The following is a 24216-nucleotide window of genomic DNA, read 5'->3' as shown; positions in this document are numbered from 1 at the left end:
TGTGGGAAAAGAAGAAGGTAGATTCGATTAGACTTTATTGTCTCGGACAAACAAGGGAGCACATGGCCTAAAATAAACTTGATATCAGATCCACACACAGCGCAGCTTTGCAGCCCTGTTGATCAGATTTTGAGTTTGTGATCTGAGCTCAACAGACAGGTAACCAAACGTAATACCAAAACTGATAATAGATTCAATAGGTCCCTTATAAAATAATATCCACCCGCTGTGCTGTTAGCCTTCTGTAAAAAAGGGGCAACAACAACGCTTCAAACTGGCTTTAACTGACAGCCAAGGTCAGCGCCTGATCTCAGATCAGCGATCTTCCCTCGGTTTCATTTACATTTAACATTTGGTTTTGCCCTCCCACCAAAGCAGCGTCCCTGCCCTCTCTCTTATATAAGCAAACAGAATTTCGATATGATCTGAGAATTGAATCACAAGCTTGTTTCTATACTGCAGGAAGGAGAGCCCTGGGGGGTGTCCTGTACTCCTGCACGAGTGAAACAGCCAGGTTACCTTCCACCTGCTGCTGTTTTTTAATTATATAAAAAATACACACCTTTGTGTGTCGTGTTGTTTAGGAGACTGTGAGGGAGGCTGGTGTTTAACGCTGAGCTCAGACCCATCAAAGCATCATCAGATCTTTGCTTCACTCCACAGGATCTCTACCAGAATGCAAACAAAGCATTTCATCATGGTTACGTTAGAGCTACAGGTCTCATTATTTTAGGGATGAAGCTTGAGTCAGCTGAGAGCCGAAACAACAGACTCCAAGCTGGAGTCACAACAGCAGACAGTGTTTAGGAGAAAGTCCCATCACATCCACGGGACCTGGTGGTGTCTAGTTTTTTAAAAACTGTTCACAGTGCTGGGATCAGTTATTACTTTGTCAAATTCTATTGTGTGACAGATTCTTACATTTAATTCTTCTGTGGTCCTCGTGCTTCCTTTAGCTTTCCTCTGGTTGTTCTTGAAATGTCCTCGACTGCACATCAGACATCAGATGGAGGTTTTCTGATAATCACCAGCTGAACACAAGATGAACGGAGGCACAAACTTCATTCACACTTCACTTTACACCTCAGCCAGGTTTCAGCCAGTGAAGTTTTTTGCACTTATTTTTAGTCACATCATTTTCTTTTCAGCTCATTTCAGTGAAACAGTTGCTAATAAAAGAAAAAGCCAGCTTTGCAAAAACCTGAAAGATGTGCACGTTGGCAGCTGTGTTTGTTGGAGAAGGATCACATGACCTTCAGTCTGCAGACGGCGGGTTTACCTGCTGCACAGGTGGAGCTGCTAAGCGTCTCACTCCTCCACCTCAGACTGTTCTCTGAAATTACCACAGCTGTGAGGTCGTTGCTCTTTCACAGCCTACAGGAGCGTTAAACATACAGGGACGAGCCTATTTCATGTTTGCAGCCATTTTTTTCCTCATACTTTCATTATGGAATATCTTTGCTTTAGTTTCAAACATAAACAAAGAGATACGCTATTTATACGCTATGTCCCTTTTTAGCGCCTCTCATTTGTCTCGTTTGCCGTCCTGAAGGACCCGGAGCTTCCAAACGTCGTCCCAGATAGTCCGGTGGAGCAGATCGTGGAGTTCAGTATCGACCTGGTGGATCCGGGTTACAGAGAGCTGCTAGATGACCCGGATTCCCCTCAGTACATCGACCTGGCACAACACCTGCAGGACCAGGTGAGACCTCCTGATTCCTTTTTTTCCAACCTCTGCTGATGAGAATAAAAAAAAACTACCTCACTCAAACCAATAGAGAGAAGTGGGAAAATAAACCTAAGCTCCCTAAACTGCAAAAGACAAAGTGATTATGACCCAGCATTTTGAGGTTATCGACTTTTTGTGAATTCTTTGTCTTTGGAATATGTTAGTTTTTCTTAGCATTTGCTGTATGTTTAGTTTCATTTGTCTGGTCCAGTTTTCTCATTAACCCTTCTTGTTTACATGTGTCCTCCCTGTGCTCTGTTCCATGTCTCCCCTGTCTGTCATGTGTATCCATGTATGTTTCTTCAGCCCGTCATGCCTCACTCCCTCTCTCTGTCTCTCGTGTCAAGCTCCCAGTTTACGTCTCGTTTCCCTCGTCACCCTCTTGTGTATTTATGTAGCCTGTTGTTATTCATTTATTGTCAGGTCATCTGTTATGTTCATGCCATGTTTCCAAGGTTTTGTGCTTCCAGGTATTTACGTATTCTCCCCAGGTTTCCGTGTTCAGGGTTTTTTATGTTTACTTTCTAGTTTTCTCATTTTAGGCTTTTTCTTTTAGGGTCAAATTGATTTTGCCTAGCCGTTTGGTTTGTACTTTTTATCAGCCACAATAAACGGCTCGCTTTCTGTTAAAAGTTTCGTTTCGCGTGTCTGCATTTGGGTCCTCCACCATGTGGAAACCCTTTTAAAGTTCACTTTTTCTGCAGTTTTCCTCAGAAAATTATCAGAAAATATCAAACATCCAGGGTACCAGCACTCTTTTCAGTTCCTCTGTGTTAAACTGGTGCAGTTTATTTAAACTATGATATATCCCATGACATTGATGTTCAGAGCTGGTTACTGGATATCATACACAAGTAGTTTAAACTGACACTTTCATGTGGATATCTGCCAAACACTGAGAAACGCTGGAAAAATAATGACAAATCAGCAAATTTCAACCAACATATGAGGGGAACATCTGGGCTGAAGTTGCTGTAAAAACATCAGCTGATTCTGAGGGGTTCAGGTGGGAGGCACTCTTCGTGTAATGACCTTGTTCTTCCTGGGTCTCGCTCTTTACAACGGCTGCAACGGAAGAATTTAATAACTCTGATTGGTTAATTCTGCATTGCTGCATCAGGCTCAGTCTGCACTTTTAATCAAAGAACTAAATCTTTATTTCTCAGTTTCTGAACAAGCTTCGCTTGTGACAGTCTGATCTCCTGCCCTTCCTCCTCCTCCTCTTCCTCTATCAGCGTCCGTCTGTGCCGGCGCTGCTGGTCCAGGCTGATAGTAAAGAAGCTTATACCACAGGGCAGCGAGGTCAGGGTTCAGAGAAAGGGAGAAGATTACCCCCAGCCCGCTCTCCCTACGAGGGTTTTCCTTTTGTCTCCTTGCTCTGGGCTCCTTGCTGCGAGTCATGTCGAGTCCCCTGCTGAGAAATCGAGTCCTTCAAAGTTATTTTCTCTTTTTCTGATGCTAAAGAAAGGCAGCTGGGTCCTTTAAAGTCACGCCAGGCGCAGCGGGATGCTGCCTGATGGAGCTCTTAAAGACGATTATGTCATAAGTGTCCAGGTGCTTAACTCGCCCAAAGATAGATATCAATGGGGGTTTCCCATTCATGCGGTGTTTCTGCGTGTTCACACGCTGGCTCTTGTTTGGTGGCCCAGAACTGATTATGTTGGAGCGGGAAGAGGGTGACGACGGTATAAAGAAGTTTGTTTCTTTCCTTTGCAGATGCAGCATGTCTTTGACAAACTTCCTGGATTTAGATCCATCCATGTGCTGGGTATCAGGTGAGTTCGAACCGTGAAGCATACATCTGAGTAATCAAATCTCTCCAGTGTGGCGGTGGTGGCAGCGAGGCAATCCAGCGAGGCTCGATAATTTCATCACATCTGAAACGAGCAGATCAGTCGGCGTGGGCGGCCTGTGAATAGATAAGAGGCCGGTTGTGAGTCGGATTGTTTCAGACACCGCTGCAGGCGAATGTTTCGTGCCACTACTAACAAGACTGAATGGAAAGATTATTTATCTCTGCTGGATGTGTTTCCTGTTTATAAGCAGTGACAGCGGGCCAGCATCGAAACCTGACGGGGGAAGAAAATATTATTATAGTTTTTCCTCAAAAACAAAGTCATTTTTAACCGTTTAGAAAAAAAAACTTGGTTTGAAATCAGTCAAACAGGAATGAATTAAGCAAACATTCAACCGTTCGTCACAGAGCGCTTTGTTTTGCATGGTTCTATAATCCAAGCGTTTCGAATTCAGTTTCACCGAGCGCACCAAGGCTCAATCGCAAATATATGCCTGATATGGTTTTTTCACGTCCACATAAAGCCCTTGACCAAGGCGCCAAATACGATTATGAGCTTTTCTAACATTTAGCGAAGCAAAATTATTCAAGACGCCTCCCGTACAGCCACCTCGCAGCAGCACGGGGCATTTATTCTAACCACAATATGACCTGATGTAAGAGTAATGGATTAATGCTGTTCCTTCACACACAGATGTCTGTGCATCCTGCCTGTTTTAGCTTCCTTAAAAACCAAAGAATGAAATTATCTCCGATAACATACTTCACCTGGACGACCCTGCCACCAAACTGGCTGCACATAAAAGTAACACTTGCTCATTTCATTTTCTGACTCAGATGATCAGACAGGACACGCCTGAAACACGCGGCACTTTGCTTTGTTTGTGACTCTGTTATTGCGGGCTAGCGTTCCCACGCCTGTGCAGACGTCTGTGGTTATAAATCTTATATTCACCTTTCATCCTCACGTTCACCTCTAGACCAGTTTCACCACCCGTACCGGGTGGTGAAACTGGTACGGGTTCAACCCCAAAACTCTGAGAATGTCACCGTAGACACCACTGGTAATCCTGCATGTTTCACTGCTGCTCGCTGAGTCTCCGAGTGTTTGCAGACAGGTCGGCATCTTCGTGACAACCTGCTCGTAACCAAAGCAACTATGAGAAGGATTTTAGTGCTTCACTGTACTGTTTGAGGTCAATTGCACCAAGCAATTGTTCACCAACCAGGGGGCGCCGTTGTGTCTCTGAGCATATGTGACTGTGAATAGGACTTCTTGAAGATTGTCTCATTAAACGCTTTCACATGCAGTGTTGGGCAAGTTACTTTGAAAAAGTAATTAATTATAGTTACTAGTTACTTCTTCAGAAAAGTAACTGAGTTAGTAACTGAGTTACAAGATACTAAAAGTAATTAATTACTTGAAAAGTAACTATTGCATTTTAAAAAATTATTTAACCCTCTGTGGTCCAGGGTATAATTGGCCATTTTTAACTACTTTTGATTTTGCCTCACCTTTAAAAACTATTTACTTCGCCTTGTTTGGTATCAATCTTTTCAACACAACCTCACGTGTCTGAATTTACAGTTATGTTTTCATTTTGACATACTGTATTAAGACAACTGATCTAAAATCAGACAAAAAACATAAAATCTGAGTAGAAAAAGTTATATTTTTTAACAACCACAAACATGTTTATTGAATCATATTTCATAACTTTAAATGCAAATATAAATTGTCAATTTTAAAAAAAGTTAAAAAGTTATTTGCAGCCATTTACCTTTTACCCTTTTTTTTATAACCACTTCAAACTATTGACATAACCATCAGGTGTTCTGCATTCATTAAGATGCCACACTACGGAGCCCCACAAGGGACATGGGAGAAAAAAAAAATTAAGACAGACTTTTGCGAGTTCTCGCAAAACAAACTCGGGATCTCACAAAAGTTTTGCGAGATCTCGCAAAAGTTTTAGCCGCATTCTTCGGAGGCCGCCAGCTCGAAGCCGACCGGGAGGTCGAGGCACGATGTGCCGGGAAAGCGGTGTTCCTCCCAGCTGTAGTAGGTCTCGACCTCCCGTTAGCTTCGAGATGGTGGGTGTCAGATCTCCGAAAACGTCGGAGCACTTTTGCAAATATGTGATGTCTTGTAAACCGAGCAGATATCTGACGTTTACACAACTACATTCACGCCTCAAAATATCTTAAAAGTTTATTTTGTGACCCAGAAAGAGTAATATTACAACTAAGTAGCTGCCGCCATTGTTGGAATTCAACTTTTGTAAGATCCCGAGACAGCAATCGCCTCATTGTTCTGACACACAACACAAAACCACAACACTACACACTTAACTACACAAGACAAACGTTTTTTGTTTTATGTGGCCTATCAACACAATTTAAAAACTGGTATATGTCACCTTGTTGCTATGTCATCTTGATGTGGTCATGTGATTGGCTTACCACGACTACTTTATTCTTCCTCAGTCAAACAGCAGCACTCATGCGATTGTTTTGCCCCCTTAGCTCCAGGTGTTGTGCCAAAAAGTGATCGTCGGGCAGACAGTGATTGCCGTCCGCGGGAGCGCGTGCAGCTGCTTAAAGCTGTAGCGCTCAGATTACTTACAGCTACTTCCGTGCAACTGATATAAAGTGCGGTAAGCTGAACCCAGCTTCAACCGTCTGTTTGTTGAAAAATAGTAACGCGACCGCGCCACATTTTCATGTTAGTAACAGTAACAGTGTTGTAACTATAGAAATAGTAATTAGTTAGATTACTCGTTACTGAAAAAAGTAATGCCGTTAGTAATGCCGTTACTTGTAACGCCATTATTCCCATCACTGTTCCCACTTTTCCACCTTCGATGTAAAGCGCTGTTACAGAAATCACTGCAGGAGTCAGAGCCACTCAGTCCTGATGCAGCAGGTTATTTAAGCTGTTCATTGTTAAAGTTTGTATTTTATTCTGAGCATGTTTTTTGCCAGCTTTAACATTGATTGTTGTTCTTTTGTCTACAGTGTTTCCCCCAGAGAAACAGGCTTTTTCAGACTCCAACATAATGCGCATCATTTCATGCCGAATTTAAAGTGACACTTGAATGGCTCGTTTCTTGTGGCTCTTGTCATCCCGGTGGCGCCTTTCTTTCTGTTACACTTTCATTTCCAGCTCTAATGCCTTCTTTTCTTCTCCCCAATGTAAGCGAGACCCAGGACACTGACGGGTAAATGGCACCAAGAGATGAAACATCCCCTGTAGTATCCGCCTCCTGTTGTGTGTTTGTGTTCAGTTTCCTGCCAACATGCGGCTCAGCTTTTATTTGTGTCCGAGTTAGACTCACAGAGGGGGGATTATTTCCCCCCAAACTGTTCACACAGCTCAGTGCAAAGATCTGCACGGGGACCAAATAACTGCTCAGACAGGCGGACAGCTTCCTGTGAATCGCAACCGCGTTACAGGTGAACACAAGGAGCACAGATGCTTTTTCATGAAGTTTGTCACAGTGTCGGAGAAGACAGGTGAGCAGGGAAACAGGAAGACCTGTGGATACTGTAATTGTCAGGCTGCTCCCCCGATTAATTTGCCTTCCCCTGTGGCGTCTGGGGCTGTCACGGCCAATAACACGGAGGTGAGGCCTCAGCGGGAGCTCGTCCTCTAATCTCGGGAAGGATTCGCAGCTCCTCCTTCATCTGCCTGCCAGATTGCAACAAAGCAAAGAGTGACTTTTCTCAGTGTTTGAATTATGACAATGAGCAAGAATATTTTCACATGTCTGTACACTTTTTCTTACTTCTTAATAAGCAGCAAGAGCTGGACTCATGTCAGTAAAAATAAAATCAAACAACAACACGTAACGAAGACCTGACAACCTACGGCTGACTGACCGCTTCCCCTCGAGATTTTAGCCTCTTTAAGCTGCTTGTTTTGGTTTTCAAGTCTTAAAGATGTTTTGAGCAGCCAGATGTTTTAGTCAGGGGTAGTTGGAGACCACAGACTGTACATAAAAGATGGAAAAAGGAAGCGCGTTATACTGGCATTCATTCAGTTAGCCAGCCACGGAGGATTGCAGAACTACATGAAATACATGTGAATCACAGGTATTAAAAACAGTAACTTTCTACAAAATGAAGGAGTGACAAGAGTATTCAGTCTCTTATTTAAGGAAAAGTCATAAAAATATGTTTAGTACCTAAAATAAAAGTACAGATTATGTAGAATCATAAATGTGATTTAGCTTTAGAGCGATATGTTACCATGCGTGAGTACATTTGTTTTCAAATCTGTAGTAAATAAATAAATGGAGTGCAAAGTAGAGTGTTTACAACCACAATACAGTGGAGTAGAAATACTCAAACAACATACAATAAAACTTTATTTTAGTGAAGTGCTCAAATGGACCATGTGACTGGCGTTGGTAGGGGAAGCATGGAGGCCAGTCATTGTTGGTGGGGACCCTGGACTCATTTATCTGTGACTGATGAGTCTGTGCCACTAGGTTGTTTGAATATAAGAAGTTTATTATTGTAATTATTATTGGATTCAACAAGACAAATAAGGTGGAAGGTGTGTTAGGGCGGAGATCACTACGCCTTTCCTTTATGTACAGTCTGTGGAGGAGACAAAAAACAGCAATAAAAGGGAAGTAAGTGTAAAACCAACCTGGTGATTTACAAGTTCCAGATGGAGAACCGTCTCGCGGCCTAATGAAGAAGTGCTTTCACTTCGTCAGTTCACTCAAAACAAAGAAATTCACATCATCGGCATTCTAATCGGTCCCATCTAACAAATCAGCTTATTCTCTGCTGATGATGATAGCTATGCAGAATATTGATGCAGCTCAATATTCTCTTCTTGTTTTTGAAGTGTAGCTTCAGATATTCATGCCTGGCATTTTAAAAGTAGTGTTTCTCAGTGCAACCTTTTAACTCTGTATGTGAAACTCTTTCCCATATGTCGGCTCCTTTTGTCAAAGCTGTCCTTTAGTGTCTGTGATCCCACACACCGGTCATGCATACATGAGCGCAAACTCTGTCATTTTACAACCTGAAGGTTTACTGTGACCTGAATTATTCTAAACCTGAGTAGTTTTTATTGCCTAAATCCAATCAGAGAGTTACAAGCGAAACAGACCAGGCATCTAAAACTTAGTGCAATTCACAAATGTGCCAATCTGAGATTTTTGCCACCTGTGCATCCTCTTAACGCAGCGTTTGGAAGCCTTATAGTTGTAATTAAGTGCAACATCTGTGCAAATACAGAGGTGATGGAGCTGCCCAGCTACTCCAAAATACTTCCGATTTGCTAAGAAACTTGATCAGCTGAGATTCAACCTCAGGCTGGATTCAACACCTACAGAAAGAAATGACAAGTTTACTCTGTCCATTTTAAAATTAATTTTAAAAAAATCTAAATTAATCCTGCTCAGCCTCCCATTGGCTGTTGCAGACACACTCCAGCAACTATGTGCAGGTGATTTACGTCAGGGGAAACTTTAGGTGTGAGCAGCTTTAAAGACAGCGGATATTTCTGCCAAAGGACACTCCGCTGAAATCTGCAGCATTATGTTAAAACACGATATTACAGGGCTGACGAAACAAAAGCTGAGAAGCACAAAATCCCCATAACAGTCGACCTGTATTTGCAGAGTTCAGAAATTTATTGATCAGCTCGGTTAGTGAGAAGATTCAGAGGCAGTATCTCCTGACACTGACACAGCTCACCCTGTAGAGTCTCTGCCCCACCTACCCAAGAAACTGAATCTCATCCCTCGTCTGCTCCCCATATTCATGTCTGTTTTGCCATCTTTAAAAAATAAAAAGGATAATATTTCCTCTTTCAGGCCTGGAGGAATCTCGGTGCACTACTCTCTGGTCTTTGAGGTCAGTTCCCCTCAAATCACCTCTGAGATTTCAGAGAATGCGACTGACACGCCCAAGTCTTCCTCAGCCAACTCTGCAATCAGGGAACTGGTGACCAAGGCTCTGCGTGAGGAGGCGTCCCTTCCAGTCGACCTAGATTCAATTAACTTTGAACCAGGTAACGTCTCTCCACAGAGGTCACTCTTTGGTTTCATTTATATGGTCATCTCACAAATAAGTTGAGTGTAAAGAGTCATGAACAGCTCTACTTGCAGTTTTTAGACGGCATGGGCAACATCCAGCTACTGTGACACAGCTGTCTCAGATCGTCCTCTGTGATCCAAGCCCTTCAAAAGCTAAAAAATTTCTTCAGGACCTAAAGTTGTTTCACCCAAATGATTATTTAGAACATGTGAACACCGGCGTTGTTCAGTCTTCAACGAGAATGATGTTAGAACATTATTTCAATACAGAAGGATTCACAGCTACAGAGTCTGTAACCAAAAAAACACCTTTCATAAAGACCTCTCCAGTGAATTCTCAGAAAACAGTCAAATATGTCTAAGCCCATCTGACACTTTCTTTTAAATAAGCCTCGTTTATCTGAATTAAAAATGAGGAACTGAATTAAAGTAGCTTCACTTTAATTCAGTTTTGTACTGGCCAATTGTAAACATAGAAAACCTTACATAATCAGGCTCCCAGGAGCTCTATGACGTTGTGGTTCCACTGAGAGTTTTGGGCTCAGTGACACCTGGAGCATCCGGTGGAAACTAACGCGCTTTTACGTAACTCCTAATTTGGACAATCACCTATTTCTATTTAGTTAAAGCATTTAAGGCTTGGTGTATAATTCCACTACAAGATGTTGAGAAATATGAGTAACTGATTGGTTTTATCTGATTTCAACCTGCTTTTTTTTTAATGTCATAGAAAAGATCCTCCTACCAGCATTGAGAGCCACTGCTTCAGTTGGAGTAATGAATCAGGTAAGACCATTTTAATGGTTAATGAAACTGTAGTTGGCTTACTTTAAAGAGAGACCAACCCAGATGAAACCCCATAGAGCCTGCAGTGCTCTCTATCCATCACGTTCTATTAAATTGAAGACAACTGATCTCCAGAACTGTGCAGGTCACACTAGAGCAGTCTTTGTTTGTGCTGTCTTGTACAGCTTTCAGTGTGATTGGTAACATATTTAAATACAATCCTTAAGACTTAAATATTGTAAATTAAAGTTGTCTAATAGTTGTTATTTTTGTTTTGTTTTGTTTTGTTTTTTCATTTTTGCCAAAATGCCCTCCACAGTCCAGCGAGCCTGATTCACACAACGAGTTGGAAATTTCCACTGTGGAGCCAGAGGTTGACAAACTCTGGCCGGCAGTTTCCCTCACCCCCTTGGAGAAGGAAAATGCCCTGGAGATCCTGCTTGACCCAACAGCAGTCCCAGATGATGATGCGACAGCGGTGACCGGTGGGGTGGCAGAGGGCAGCGTTACTGATGAGTCGATTTATGTGAGTGAACCCGGGCCATTAAAGGAAGAGGGGAAGGGAGAAGAATTGCTGATCATTACACATGAGATTGAAACCATTCATCATGATGAAACCGGTAAACTTGTGCGAGACTACATTCCCACCCCTCCTGCGCTTCTTGAGCTGGAGACAGATGCTCCCTACGTCAGTTTGTCTCCGAACCTGATACCAGAGGGAGACCTGAGTCCTGTTGGTGACGACAGAGAAGGTCCTAGATTGGACACTGTTCAGATTACCCCAACCGCTAATGTTATATTCACTACAATTCCCGCTGCAAAGGAGGTGCCTGATGTTAGACTCCCCATCACAACACTCTCCGCCATAACAGCCCAGCCACCCACAAAGCCAACAGTGATACTTCATGAAGATGAAGAAGAAAATGCTCTTCCAGAGGAAGAAGAGGAGGTACATTTGGGTGTCTCTAAAACCCATGATGCTGGTGATATTTCAGAAACAAAGGATGTTTCAGAGTTGGAAAATGAAAAGGGCCTGCTCGAACCAGAAAGTGGGTTGGCAGTTGAACCTGATGAAGAATCACTAAAGGTTTTGCAGGCAACTGTTGAAGTTTCAGAGACAGTTGAAGGAATATCTGAAGTTTCAGAGTCAGCCAAAGAACTATCTGATGTTTCAGAGCCAGTCAAAGAATCATCTGATGTTTCAGAGCCAGTCAAAGAATCATCTGAAGTTTCAGAGACAGTCAAAGAAGTATCTGATGTTTCAGAGCCAGTCAAAGAATCATCTGAAGTTTCAGAGACAGTCAAAGACGTATCTGAAGTTTCAGAGCCAGTCAAAGAATCATCTGAAGTTTCAGAGCCAGTCAAAGAATCATCTGAAGTTTCAGAGACAGTCGAAGAATCAGCTGATGTGTTTAAACTAAAAGAAGTAGTAGCTGAAATTTCCAAGGTAGATGAACTTCAAGAACCTGACAAAGAAGGAGCAACTGTTGCAGACCCTGATGAAAAAGTAGCTGACGTATCAGTTGAAAAAGAAGTACATGGGATTTCTGAACCAGAAAAAGAAGTGCCTGAAGTTTTAGAGCCAGACCAAGAAGTAGCTGAGGTTTCCAAACCACACAGAGAAGTGCCTGAAGTTTCAAAGCTAGAAAAAGAAGTATATGAGGTTTTTGAAAGAGATAATGAAGTGCCTGAAGTTTCAGAGCCAGTAAAAGAGGTAGCTGTAGCCTCAGAGCCAGGTCATGAAGTAGCCGAGGCCTCAAAACCAAATCAAGAAGTATCTGGGCCTTTGGAGCCAGATCAAGAAGTATCTGGGCTTTCGGAGCCAGGTCAAGAAGTACCTGCGCCTTCTGAGCCAGGTCAAGAAATACCTGCACCTTCTGAGCCAGGACAAGAAGTACCTGCGCCTTCAGAGCCAGGTCAAGAAGTACCTGCGCCTTCAGAGCCAGGTCAAGAAGTACCTGCGCCTTCTGAGCCAGGTCAAGAAGTACCTGCGCCTTCTGAGCCAGGTCAAGAAATACCTGCACCTTCTGAGCCAGGACAAGAAGTACCTGCACCTTCAGAGCCAGGTCAAGAAGTACCTGCGCCTTCAGAGCCAGGTCAAGAAATATCTGCGCCTTCAGAGCCAGGTCAAGAAATACCTGCACCTTCTGAGCCAGGTCAAGAAGTACCTGCACTTTCGGAGCCAGGTCAAGAAGTACCTGCGCCTTCTGAGCCAGGTCAAGAAGTACTTGCGCCTTCAGAGCCAGGTCAAGAAATACCTGCACTTTCGGAGCAAGGTCAAGAAGTACTTGCGCCTTCAGAGCCAGGTCAAGAAATACCTGCGCCTTCAGAGCCAGGTCAAGAAGTACCTGTGCCTTCAGAGCCAGGTCAAGAAGTACCTGCACCTTCTGAGCCAGGTCAAGAAGTACCTGCCTCTTCAGAGCCAGGTCAAGAAGTACCTGCGCCTTCTGAGCCAGGTCAAGACGTACCTGCGCCTTCAGAGCCAGGTCAAGAAGTACCTGAAGTTTCTGAAGTAGATAATGAAGTGCCTGAAGTTTCAGAGCTAGTCAAAGAGGTTGCTGGAACCTCAGAGCCAGGTCACAAAGTAGCTGAAAATGCAAAACCAGACACAAAAGTGCCTGAAGGCTCAGAGCCAGGTCAAAAAGTACCTGTAGACTCAGAGCCAGGGGAAGAGTTTATAGTAGAATCTCAAGAAGTTGCTGTTTCAGAGCCAGAAGAAGTAATTACAGAAGTAATTACTACTCTAGGTATTGAAGAGAAGGACCTTGAAGTTTCAGAGCCCAAGGCAGAAGCAGAAGAAAGCACTGTCAAAGATCTGACAGAAGAAGCACTGCATGAACAAACCAGTGTTTTACAACCAGAAGAGGAAAAAGCAAAAATTACAGAAGAGATTAAAAAAATGGATGAAAATGTAATTCCAACTTTGCAGCCTGAGCCAAATGTGGGGGATGTTAAAGAACCACAGGAAGAGTCACAACTCACAGGTGTAGAAGATGTTTCAGAACCAAAAGGAGAGGTGGTTGATGCCACAGGATCAGAAAAACTAGTGCCAGATGCCTCTGAACCTGAAGCAAAAGTAATTGAGGAAAAGCCAGCAGATGTGAAACCAGCAGAAGAAGAGGTTTCTGAGGGTCCAGCACGAGATGATAAAGATGTCGAAAGAAAGGAGGAAGAGGTTTTGCGGGTAGAAAAAGTTAAACCTCCAGCAGAAGAAACTGCAGAACCAGAAACCGCACCGACAAGGGAAACCCAAGTGCCCAAAGTAACAGAAATGGCACCTGTGGAAGTTGGGACTACAAAATCAGAAAAGGAGCAAGAAGAAGTACCAGAACCGACTGAGTCGGTGGTAGAGATGAAAAAGGTACCATACGAACCATTACCTGGGAAAGAATCAGAAGTACTGGATGTAACTGAGGTCCCAATACCACAATCTGAAGAAGTCGTGGAACAAGTGAAGGTTGCTGAAAGCCCAAAACCAAAAGAAGCTTCTGAACCGGTCAAAGGCAAAGCTGACAGTTTACCACCAGAGGAAAAGCTACCAGAAGTCTCAGAGCCAGAATCTAAAGAAGAGGTAATAGAGGAAGTCCAACAATCAGAAGGGGAGCATCTTCATGGCCTAGAATCGTATCCAGGTGAGGGGGTAGTAGAGATGTTAGAACCAGAACCTAAAATAGATGCTACTGAGCCACCTGCCGAATCAATTAAAATCCTGCACCCCTTGGATGGTGTGGACAACTTTCCTTTTGGAGAGGATGCTGTTCAGGTCATTGAAGATAAAAACCTCCTGTATCCTGTCAGAACTGACTATCATCACCCAGCAGAGGAGCATAATTTACCCGTCATACCAGTCCAGCCTTCCAGCGAAGATGTAGGCGAACCTGACCATGACTATCCCATCATTGATCATTTTTACAATGAGGAGGATGTAGAGAGTGTAGACGCTCAGGTGGAGCATGAAGCCGATTCCACCACAATGACAGAAACGACAAAAGGCGATTCACACTCGGAGACGATCTCTCATATCACAGGTGAGCAGGTGTGAAGAGCAGTGTTGAGGTTGTTATTCAAAAAAGTACTTTATTACACATAATTTTTTACTTTCCTTAAAAGTAATGCAGTACTTTACTTAATTACTCGCCGGAGAAAGCAGTTCGCTTCACTACACTACACTACACTACTTGTTACATTACTTTAGTGTTCCTTTTGTAAAACCTATAAAGAGTATAATATATGGGAGAATTACAGTAATTATAAATGAGATGGAAGTGAGATAATAACATGTTTTCTGATGGATTGATTATATAATTTTAGAGCCGTGTGCAAACCAAAATGTGATCTCCCTACATTTCAGTTTAGACTGTGCAATGTGTCTGTGCTGCATGAAAAGTTGTGGGTTATTTTTTGATTATTAAAGAGGCCATCAGATGGATCTTTTCTGTAAGATTTTATCTTAGTACAGAAGTGAGGATTCTGCATTAGCTGTATTAATTTATTATGTATGTATACAGGCACATTTTGGTAATTTGTTGAAATCCTTTGTGAGCACTCATGACTTAATTAATCCTTTTTGCCTGAAATTTCAAAGAAGTGACAGCTGCAGACACGACAGGCACATCAGAGGGCACAGAAGCCACTGAAGAGTTGCCAGAGGAGACACAAAAAAGTAATTTATCCCCAGAAACAGACATCAGTGTGACAGCACCACCAGCTTCAGACTCACTGCCTACACCTCCGGCAGCTTCTGTCGATGTTTCTGAAGTGTTTTTACCCGTCCCAACAATTGACTCTGGACTCTTTGAGGTAGCAGAGGAATCTGAAGTCCCCATTGTTATTGAGTCTCCTGAGGGTGATAGCGCTGAGCCGGAGGTGGAGTCAGAGCAAAGCGAGGCAGCTGTCGTCATTATTGATGAAGACTTGGGAGGCTACATAAAAAAAGAAGGCAGAAGCCCCACCACCCCGCCGGATGCTACCGAAGACATGGTAGAAGAAGCTGTGCAGGACCTGGCTGTGGAGCTGGATCAAACCAGCGTGGTGGCCACAGACCCAAATGAGCTCCTGGAAAAGGGAGAAGAGGGGAGCGGCTTCCTGTCTGTGCAGGAGGAACACAGGACCATTGTCACCACGGCCGCACCTCCACTGAGATACCTAACCACTCCCACCATGACCACGGCCAGCCACGGCCGGGAGCTGGTGGTGTTCTTCAGCCTACGCGTCACCAACATGGACTTCTCTGAGGACCTCTTCAACAAGACTTCGCCTGAGTACAGGTCCCTGGAGAACACCTTCTTAGACGTGGTGAGTTGGAATGCAACCTGCATCCTTCTTTAGGGTTCTTTATTCTGCTGGTTTGTCTGGTTTAAAGGGTCATTACGTGTTGTTTGCAAAACTGTCACACCTCTGTGAATATATCAGCAATCACAGTTAGTGGATTACAGCTGTTTAAGTAAAAATATATTTAAAGCTTTACGTACTGCAGCATTTCTCAAACTGTGGGACATGAGCCGCTGCAGGTGGGGCGTCGATAACCAGCTGAAAAATACAAATGGATGGAAAATTAATAAAACTGTGGGTAAACCTGAGGATACTGCTAACCTTGGGCCTTTGCTTTTCTTAATGACTGATAAAACATGTTCAATGTGCTGTGTAAACTTGGATGAACTATCTATGATGATGCTGAGGTGACAGCAGCTAGCCCTGTCTGCACCAGCCAGTCTGTGAAAGTGGCCACGGCAATATTAATGCATAGCTTTAAACCTCAATGTAACTCAAACAGGAGAGTTGAATAAAAGGTTTTCTCCACTACTGTTGTTCTGAAGGAGGAAACCATCCATACAGGCCAAAACAGTTTTTTGTATTAATTCAATTCAATTCAATTTTATTTATATAGCACCAAATCACAACAAAAGTCGCCTCAAGGTGCTTTATATTGTACAGTAGATACAGAGAAAAGCCCAACAATCATATGACCCCCTATGAGCAAGCACTTTGGCGACAGTGGGAAGGAAAAACTCCCTTTTAACAGGAAGAAACCTCCGGCAGAACCAGGCTCAGGGAGGGGCGGCCATCTGCTGCGACCGGTTGGGGTGGGAGAAGGAAAACAGGATAAAGACATGCTGTGGAAGAGAGACATAGATTAATAACAGATATGATTCAATGCAGAGAGGTCTATTAACACATAGTGAGTGAGAAAGGTGACTGGAAAGGAAAAACTCAATGCATCATTGAGACTCTGAAGGTTTTTATCTCAGCTGTAAAGTTGGACATTTTAACATATTAACATATTTTAACATATTATCCATCAGTCTATGGAGACTGACTCACTTTTGGAGCCTCATGTGGAAACTAGAGGTACTGCAGGTTTTGGCACTAATGCATTCATTTGCATGTCATGTCTGCAGGTTTTTTTAATGTGTGATTTTAGAGTGTTAAATGACACAGACTATAAAGTTCAAGGTTTTATGTGACATTAATGTTCTGGAGTGTGATAGATTTAGATTTAGCTGCTGTACCTGACATATCCGTTTACTCTGGGTTTTTTTCCTCGTTAAACGTGGGTCCATAGATATTTTCTTCTCTTTGGCAGAGCCGATATATTTGGTTTATATCACCACATTAAAAAAAGAAGAAGCAATTATCCAATTCTAAAATCGAAAACTGAGCACCTGCTGAATGCAGAAAAATTCAAACTCTTTAATATTTGGGTGCAGCCATAAACAACAGAGAGCATCACAGCATGAAGCTGTAGCCTGAGAGCTGAGGGGAGCTACAGACTCGGATCATAATCATGTGTGGCTCCATCAGCACCAGAGACTCCTTTCATGTCATTTCATACATTATTATAAGAGGAGAGGAGAACATATTCCCCAAACTGAGACCTAATTGGAGCTGGTTTCATCCTGCTTTGATGCCAATGAGCTATTTTTCCTTCTTTGATTAAAATATTCATATTAATAGGGATATTTAGAGCGTATCGACACAGTGCCTGGTGAGTGCGATACCTCATACTTCTATGACTTGATGGGTAAAACAGAAAGCCAGACACAATTAATAACACAAGCTCTGTTTTCATTCAGAGTTCTCCTGGAGCCCTCAGCGTCGGAGCTGCAGGTTGTTGTGCGGTGAATGGATATGTTTTGATGTTTTGGATGAAGCGAGAGAATAATTTCAAGCTCAGGCAGGTACAATACAGCCCTTATTTCTCTCTGAACAATGACTCTGCTGGATTAATGAGGCAGGAAGAACACGCCGGGGGAATATAATGGTAAATGGATGATGCAGGTGCGAGTCCTCTGCCTGAAATTCTAATCTAAAGATGAAACGTGCCTCCTACTTACTGCAGTTTTATTTGCAGATTATCGCCTGCCGTCCGTGTCCTTCAGCTGAGATTTCAGATCAAATAATGTCTGAAGAAGTGGGAGCTCTATCTGGATTTCTTAGCATTCAGACAGTTTTATCAACCTTAACTCTCTGCAGGGCGCTCACATCTTTCTTTACCTTTCTTATTGTTCTCATTTGGATCCATCAATGATTAACACTCTACCCTAAACTAATTCCTGCTGCAAATGCACATTTTGGTGACCGTTACGTACCGACATTTCAAAGTATCGAGTTCAAGCCTGGAGGCATTTACATACTAATATGGAGCTGCAGCAAGTGATGTTTGTGCAGCAGCCAATTAGAATCCAGAGCTAAAAACGGCTCAGTGTAACTAAAGGTGCAAGTATTTCACATAAGTTTGAGTGACTATTCAAATATTCAGCAGTCATAGACATACCTTTCAGCGATGAGTAAGCACTTCCTGCAGATTTTTCACATTAAAAGCCTTACAGGAACAGCAGCCTGCGAGCTGAGGCTTTTAATGAGTGTCAGTGGTTTACAATGTTTGAAAGAGTGGCAAAGGTGAATAGACTAGAGTTACTGTTCTTTTTTGTTTAATTAATTGGAAACTTGGAAGGAAACCATTGAGTTTGCAGAAATGCTGAGTTTGCATTATCAGCAATATCGGCTAATTAAAAGAGGGGCAGGCAGGAAAATGGAGAGATCTGGGTAATATATGAGTCGAAAAACACAGAAAAGCTTTTTATTTGTGTTTAACTTGAGGAATTGAACCAGCAGCCTTTAAGTCGTCTCCTCTGTGTCCTCGCTCTGCTGCTGGCGGTGAAAAATTAATTCAAGCCCTGCAAGACGCAGTAATTATCACATGAATAGAAATACAGACTCAGGCCTACAGTTACTGCCTGGTAAAGAAAGCACTTTAAATCCTTTTGGGGACCCACGTTTTCTGAATAGATTTTACTCTTCATCTGCTGAACAGTTTAAACTGCATCAATAGAGGTAATTATGTCCGGTCAATGCAAATTAGAGAAACAAAACTGTCGAGTGTTTCTATTTGTTCTCTTTTAGTTTGACTCTGCAGATCGTGTGTGTGTGTGTGTGTGTGTGTGTGTGTGTGTGTGTGAGTTGAACTTCATTTTCAGGGATACTAATTTGTCGACACAGTGTCTCATTTAAGGTGAGGATGCTCTCAAAAAAACTCAATGACAGGAGGAATACATGAAGAAGAGTGATGACTGAAACGAAGTGCGCTGCTTTACTGCATCTCCTCTGTAAACAGCATAATCACATCAGTGGCACTCGCTGCCAGCGGCACTTATAAATGTACTTATTATTTCTGGACACATTTTACACACACATGCAAAAGGGACCATAAATATTTGTGTAATGAAGGAAGAAACAAGCATGTTCGGTAAACTGGACTTGTGGGGATTTAACCCGACTTTAAAGAGTAAAACCTTGTGTTTTTTTTCTACCAGTGATATTTCACTGTCTCTCTCTCATGTGTTTAATTTTAGGTTCAAAAATATTTGTTTTAAACTGAAATTAAGATATAATAATAATGATGATAAAAATACATTTTAAAAATTCGTAAAAAAGTTGATGAATGAGGAAAAATATTTAGAATCACTGATAGAGACTAAAGTAAACTTTGCAAACTCATCGCATAGATAATCAATTCGGTTTGATTATATAACACCAAATCACTGATGACAGTGGGAAGGAAAAACTCCCTTTTAACAGGAAGAATCTTCGGCTATCTGCTGTGTGGGGAGGAAAACAGAACAGGCTGTTCCTTTCTTTGAGGCAACGCGATCAACACCAAACAGAAGACACTTAGGTCACTGCATTTCTAAAGGTTCTCAGAAACGGTAAGATGTGAACAAATAAGATAGTCAGCTCCAAGTATATGCCTCCCTTCAACACCGCCGCTGTTAGCTGTACTATAAATAATAGAAGCGATTGCTGTCTGGTTGATAACAGATGGAAAGCAGCTCATCAGGCTAAATGCGGTGAAAGCCATTCTTCTCTTTTTATGAGGTGGATGCTTTTTGTGCGGATCTTTTACAAATAAATGCACGAGAGGAAACGGCTTCCAGTACAGATGTTCATACTAATGCAAAGTTATTGAATAAACCATGTTACATGTAAAAATTTACATGTAATTTCTCTAATTAATTGCACCAAAGGATCGACTTTAAAGTGAATTGAAGATAAATGGGATTGAAGAAGAAGTACTGACTTAAACTGAAGGGAGAACAGAACAGGGCTGTAATCCTATTAAGAAGAATAAGCCAATCAATTTGGGGCACAAAAACTGGGATTTAACTAGAAAAAACCTGGATAAATCCTCTGATTACTTTCTGGTTTAAAGACACAGTTCATCCATATCACATTAAAGTTTAAAATTATGAGTCAATCCGCTGCTGTGTCTGCTGACAGCGGATTGACTCAAACAGTGGGATGGTTTCTTCCTCAGAGAGATGTTTGTGTGATTTAAAAGGCGTTCTGTAGTCTTTGCAGCTTCTGAATTACAATATAAATCTTCAGTGTGAGTTCAGGCATTGCAAGAATTGCTCGAGCAGGAGGAGGAAGCGTAGATGAATGTATTGATTTGTAGAAAGAAATTCCAGACATTCACACAAAACTCTGGATAAAATTAGACTGGGTGCATCAATTCAGCCAAGGCTTTGGCTTCATGGGCATAAAAGATGTGAGTTATGTGAGCAGAGAGGCATCAAGTTATTTATGAATTCACTCAGTTTAGACAGAATTCATGATGAGACAGTTTAATCGGCCCAAACTACATTTACATCTATTTTCTTCTGTTTTTCCTTCAGTTTTGTTTTGTGCAGATTCTCCAAAGAGCTCAGAGAAAATGTGTAATTTTCCCTTTGTGTGTGTGTGTGTGTGTGTGTGTGTGTGTGTGTGTGTGTGTGTGTGTGTGCAGCTTCTCATGTACAACAGATGAGTCATTTCAATTATTAAAACTCAGCACTTGGTTGTTAATATCAAATTATATCAAACAGTCAGACTCCCCTATGGCCTACGCGTCACTCTCTGCTTCTTCTTCTTCTGCAGCTGCTGCCGTTCCTGCAGGCCAACCTGACGGGCTTCAAAAAACTGGAGATCCTCAACTTCAGGAAGGGCAGCGTGGTCGTCAACAGCAAGATGAAGTTCGCCAAGTCAGTGCCGTACAACATCACCGAGGCGGTCCACTGCATCCTGGAGGAGTTTTGCACCTCTGCCGCCAAGAAGCTGCACATCCAGATTGACACCCACTCTCTGGACATCGAACCAGGTACGCGAAACGCTACTGGGTTTGGAGGTATACTGAGCTTTCTCTGCCCCGAACCGAAGTGCTTTCTGATCAGAGTCTGAATGTGAACTTGTTGTGAGCAGTGACAGGTGAGGTGAATAACAGTGATTATTTCTTCACCTGTTAACGGGTGGGAGCAAGTCAACATTTTGTTCTCAAAGTTGATTTGTTAGAAGCAGGTAAAATGAGCGAGTGTAAGGATTGCCATCACAGTTTGACAAGGGCCAAGCTGTTCAGAGCGTCTCTACACCTGCAGCTCTCGTTGGGTGTTCCCGGTATGCAGGGGTCAGTATCTATCAAAGTGGTCCAAGGAACGAACACTTGTCATGGGCGGCTGAGGCTCACTGATGCATGTGGGGAACGAAGCCCGGCCCGTGTGACTACTTTAGCTCAAATTGCAAATTTAAGCTGGTTCTGATAGAAAGATGTCAGAATACACAGAACATCTGGCACTGCAGACAGCGAGGGTTCCCACACTGGCCCCATCCACCGTGCTCTGCTGGGAAACCTTGGGTCCTGCCAACACATGGACGTCACTTTGACATGTAACATCTACCTTAGCGGTGTCGCAGACCATGTACACCCTTTCATGGAAACAGTACTCCCTGATGGCTGTGTCTTTCATCAGGATAATGCGAGGTGCCACAAACCAGAAATAGTTCAGGAACAGTTTGAGGTGTTGACTTGGCTTCCAGATTTCTCAGATCTCAGTCCAATCGAGCATCTGTGGGATATTCTGGACAAACAAGTCCCATCCATGGAGCCCCCACCTCGCAGCTTAGAGGACTTAAAGGATCTGTCGCTTACATCTGGCTGTAGATCCCACAGCACACCTTCAGGAGTAGAGTGGAGTGCATGCCTCAACGAGTCCGTAGCAGTTTATATAATAGAGTAATATAACACAGGAAGACAGTTTGTTTTGGCCGATGTTAGCAGTGATTAAAGCAAGCTCTGGCTTAGTGCTGATTCTACTGTTGTTCAACTGAATATCTAAGAGTCCTTCTTGCATGTGATGGTGTTTTTATTCCTTAACATGAAAGATTAAAAAGCCAACATGCCGTTTCTTTTGTTAGCTGCAGTGCGGTGGTGTTTTATGATGTCAGGATTTATTTTTATGTATGAGATATAAACAGGCATCTTAGAATAATTCACATTTGTTGTATCAGCAGCGCTCCTCTGCATGCAGTTCACACTCTAAAAGCTTTGTGCTGTAATATTCTCCACAGATGAGTCTGAGGCAGGGAGCAGAGATCACAAACATTCAAACAGACTCGGTAATTAGGTCTATATGTCAAATCCAACGGCACACGGTGGGATCGTAGAGAACATTATAGGGCCCGAATAATGGTGATGAAGATGAGAAGTGAGCTGCAGAGAGGAGAAGTGCTGCTGCAACATCTTCTGTCTCGAGGCGAGCGTGTGTGTGTTTCAGCAAAATCCTGATTGGGAATCAGGTTTTCGCTGAAACACTCGTGTTTGTTGTGAACAAAGCTGCAGAAGCTGTGTGATTTTTATCACATCAGTATGGACCAACATCTCTGAGGAGTGTTCCCCAGCAAGGGATACCTAATAAAGTGGCTGGCAAGACTAGATTTTGAACTAAAAGAGGCTATAAAGCACTACATACACTGTAAAAACACAGGTAAATGCAGGTTTATAAAATCTTAAATTCTCTTGTAGTTGATTTGAGGGTTACAATCAATCTCCTGTGCAGCGATATGTTTGATAGATTCCTCAAATCTGCCAGTTACACCGTCTAAGAAAAGTAGTAAGAGGGACATTTTACATACACAGATTAAATATGGCTATTTATTCCAAGTCATGATGTAAAAGCAGCTGTTTCTGTTCCAGCTGGCATACACTGATAAATATACAATATAAATAAACAGGAACTCTCCAGGACACGAAGGCTGTAGACCCCCAGCAGAAGCCCTGATTCAAACACACATACTTGCTGATGTATGTTTGGATTACAGATACTGACCACGTGCTGTGGCTTCACAACATGACGTACTTCTCATCTGTGACACCCTGCACACATGCTAATTTCCCCGGAGTGAATCTGACGTTTAGTCTCGGAGGCCGGCTAAACCTTACATTTCAGTGCAGAGCAGGAGGAGAGGATCTCATTAAAATCAAACACTCCTCAGCACCTCCCGGAGAGAGGAGGGTGGTTAGAGGATGGCGCAGGAAACTCCTCCTGAATACTAATGTGTCCACGTTTTTCTGCCTTCCTCTCCTTGCAGCTGATCAGGCCGATCCCTGCAAGTTCCAGGCCTGCGGTGAGTTTTCTCGCTGCGTGGTGAACGCCTGGACGAAGGAGGCGGAGTGTCAGTGCCAGTTGGGCTTCGTGTCAGTGGACGGCCTGCCCTGCCAGAGCCTGTGTGTCCTCCAGCCGAACTACTGCCAAGGAGGAGAGTGCCGCATAGTTCCCGGATACGGAGCTGTGTGCAGGTAAATGCCGATGTATGCGGACTGTGTATCAGCAGGTCCACAGTTTGGTCTATAAAGTGTTACAAGGAACACAGAGCAGAAATCACAATTTATTATTTCTATAATTTTACAGTAAACACAATCACATCATCAGCATATATATATGTATATATATATATATATATATATAATGACAGTCTCAGTCTGTCCCTCCATATTACTTATTACACTGTGAATCAAGGAGATTTAGGACCTGATATGCAGAACTCTAGAGACAAAGAGTTAACTCAAAAAGCACATGAGATGAGGGACTTTCAAAATAAGACAGGAAGTAACAGAACACAGGAACAGAAACAGCGTCCCAAACATTTTAGGGCTGGGGTTGTTTAAAGAAAAAAGGAGTTAAGCAAAACTGAAGGAAACAAATAAAGGAATGAAATCAAATAAAACCTTAGGTTAAAGCTAATAATAGGTTTTAATACAAAAAAAGACTGCAAATAAAAATAACAAACTGAAAAAACAGAAAGAAACATTCACGGTGGACAAGACATCTCAGACTCAGCGAATGAAAACAGGACGAGTGTTAAATAGGATTTCAAACGGTCGATTGCTGAACTTTGTGCAGGTTGGCAGATTATTTGAGAGGCTGTGGAGTCGATTCATGGAGGGAAAATTTCATTGATAGCCAGTGCAGTGACCACTGTGTGATGTGTAGGAGCTGAATTGTGATTTCTGAGTGGATTTGGACAAACTGAACGTA

The 24216-nt window shown here is 42.7% G+C and overlaps 1 protein-coding gene across 1 annotated transcript in view; it reads left to right on the top strand.

Annotated features, from left to right (window-relative positions):
- Window positions 1-24216, top strand: part of LOC146372214 (uncharacterized) — a 55936-nt gene that overhangs the window by 16196 nt on the left and 15524 nt on the right. Inside the window, exons 7-15 of the mRNA XM_084954439.1 lie at window positions 1553-1702; window positions 3446-3504; window positions 6725-6745; window positions 9362-9558; window positions 10314-10369; window positions 10689-14397; window positions 14955-15664; window positions 20786-21005; window positions 23270-23477. Coding sequence (XP_084810565.1) covers window positions 1553-1702; window positions 3446-3504; window positions 6725-6745; window positions 9362-9558; window positions 10314-10369; window positions 10689-14397; window positions 14955-15664; window positions 20786-21005; window positions 23270-23477 — 5330 coding nt within the window. The remainder of the gene's footprint in view (window positions 1-1552; window positions 1703-3445; window positions 3505-6724; window positions 6746-9361; window positions 9559-10313; window positions 10370-10688; window positions 14398-14954; window positions 15665-20785; window positions 21006-23269; window positions 23478-24216) is intronic.

The sequence above is a fragment of the Perissodus microlepis genome, chromosome 15, assembly GCF_051167445.1.
Source record: "Perissodus microlepis isolate ML-2025 ecotype Zambia chromosome 15, ASM5116744v1, whole genome shotgun sequence".
Classification (NCBI taxonomy): Eukaryota; Metazoa; Chordata; class Actinopteri; order Cichliformes; family Cichlidae; genus Perissodus; species Perissodus microlepis.
Note: the sequence above shows the minus strand (reverse complement) of the source record. Positions and strands in the feature narration are given on the sequence as shown.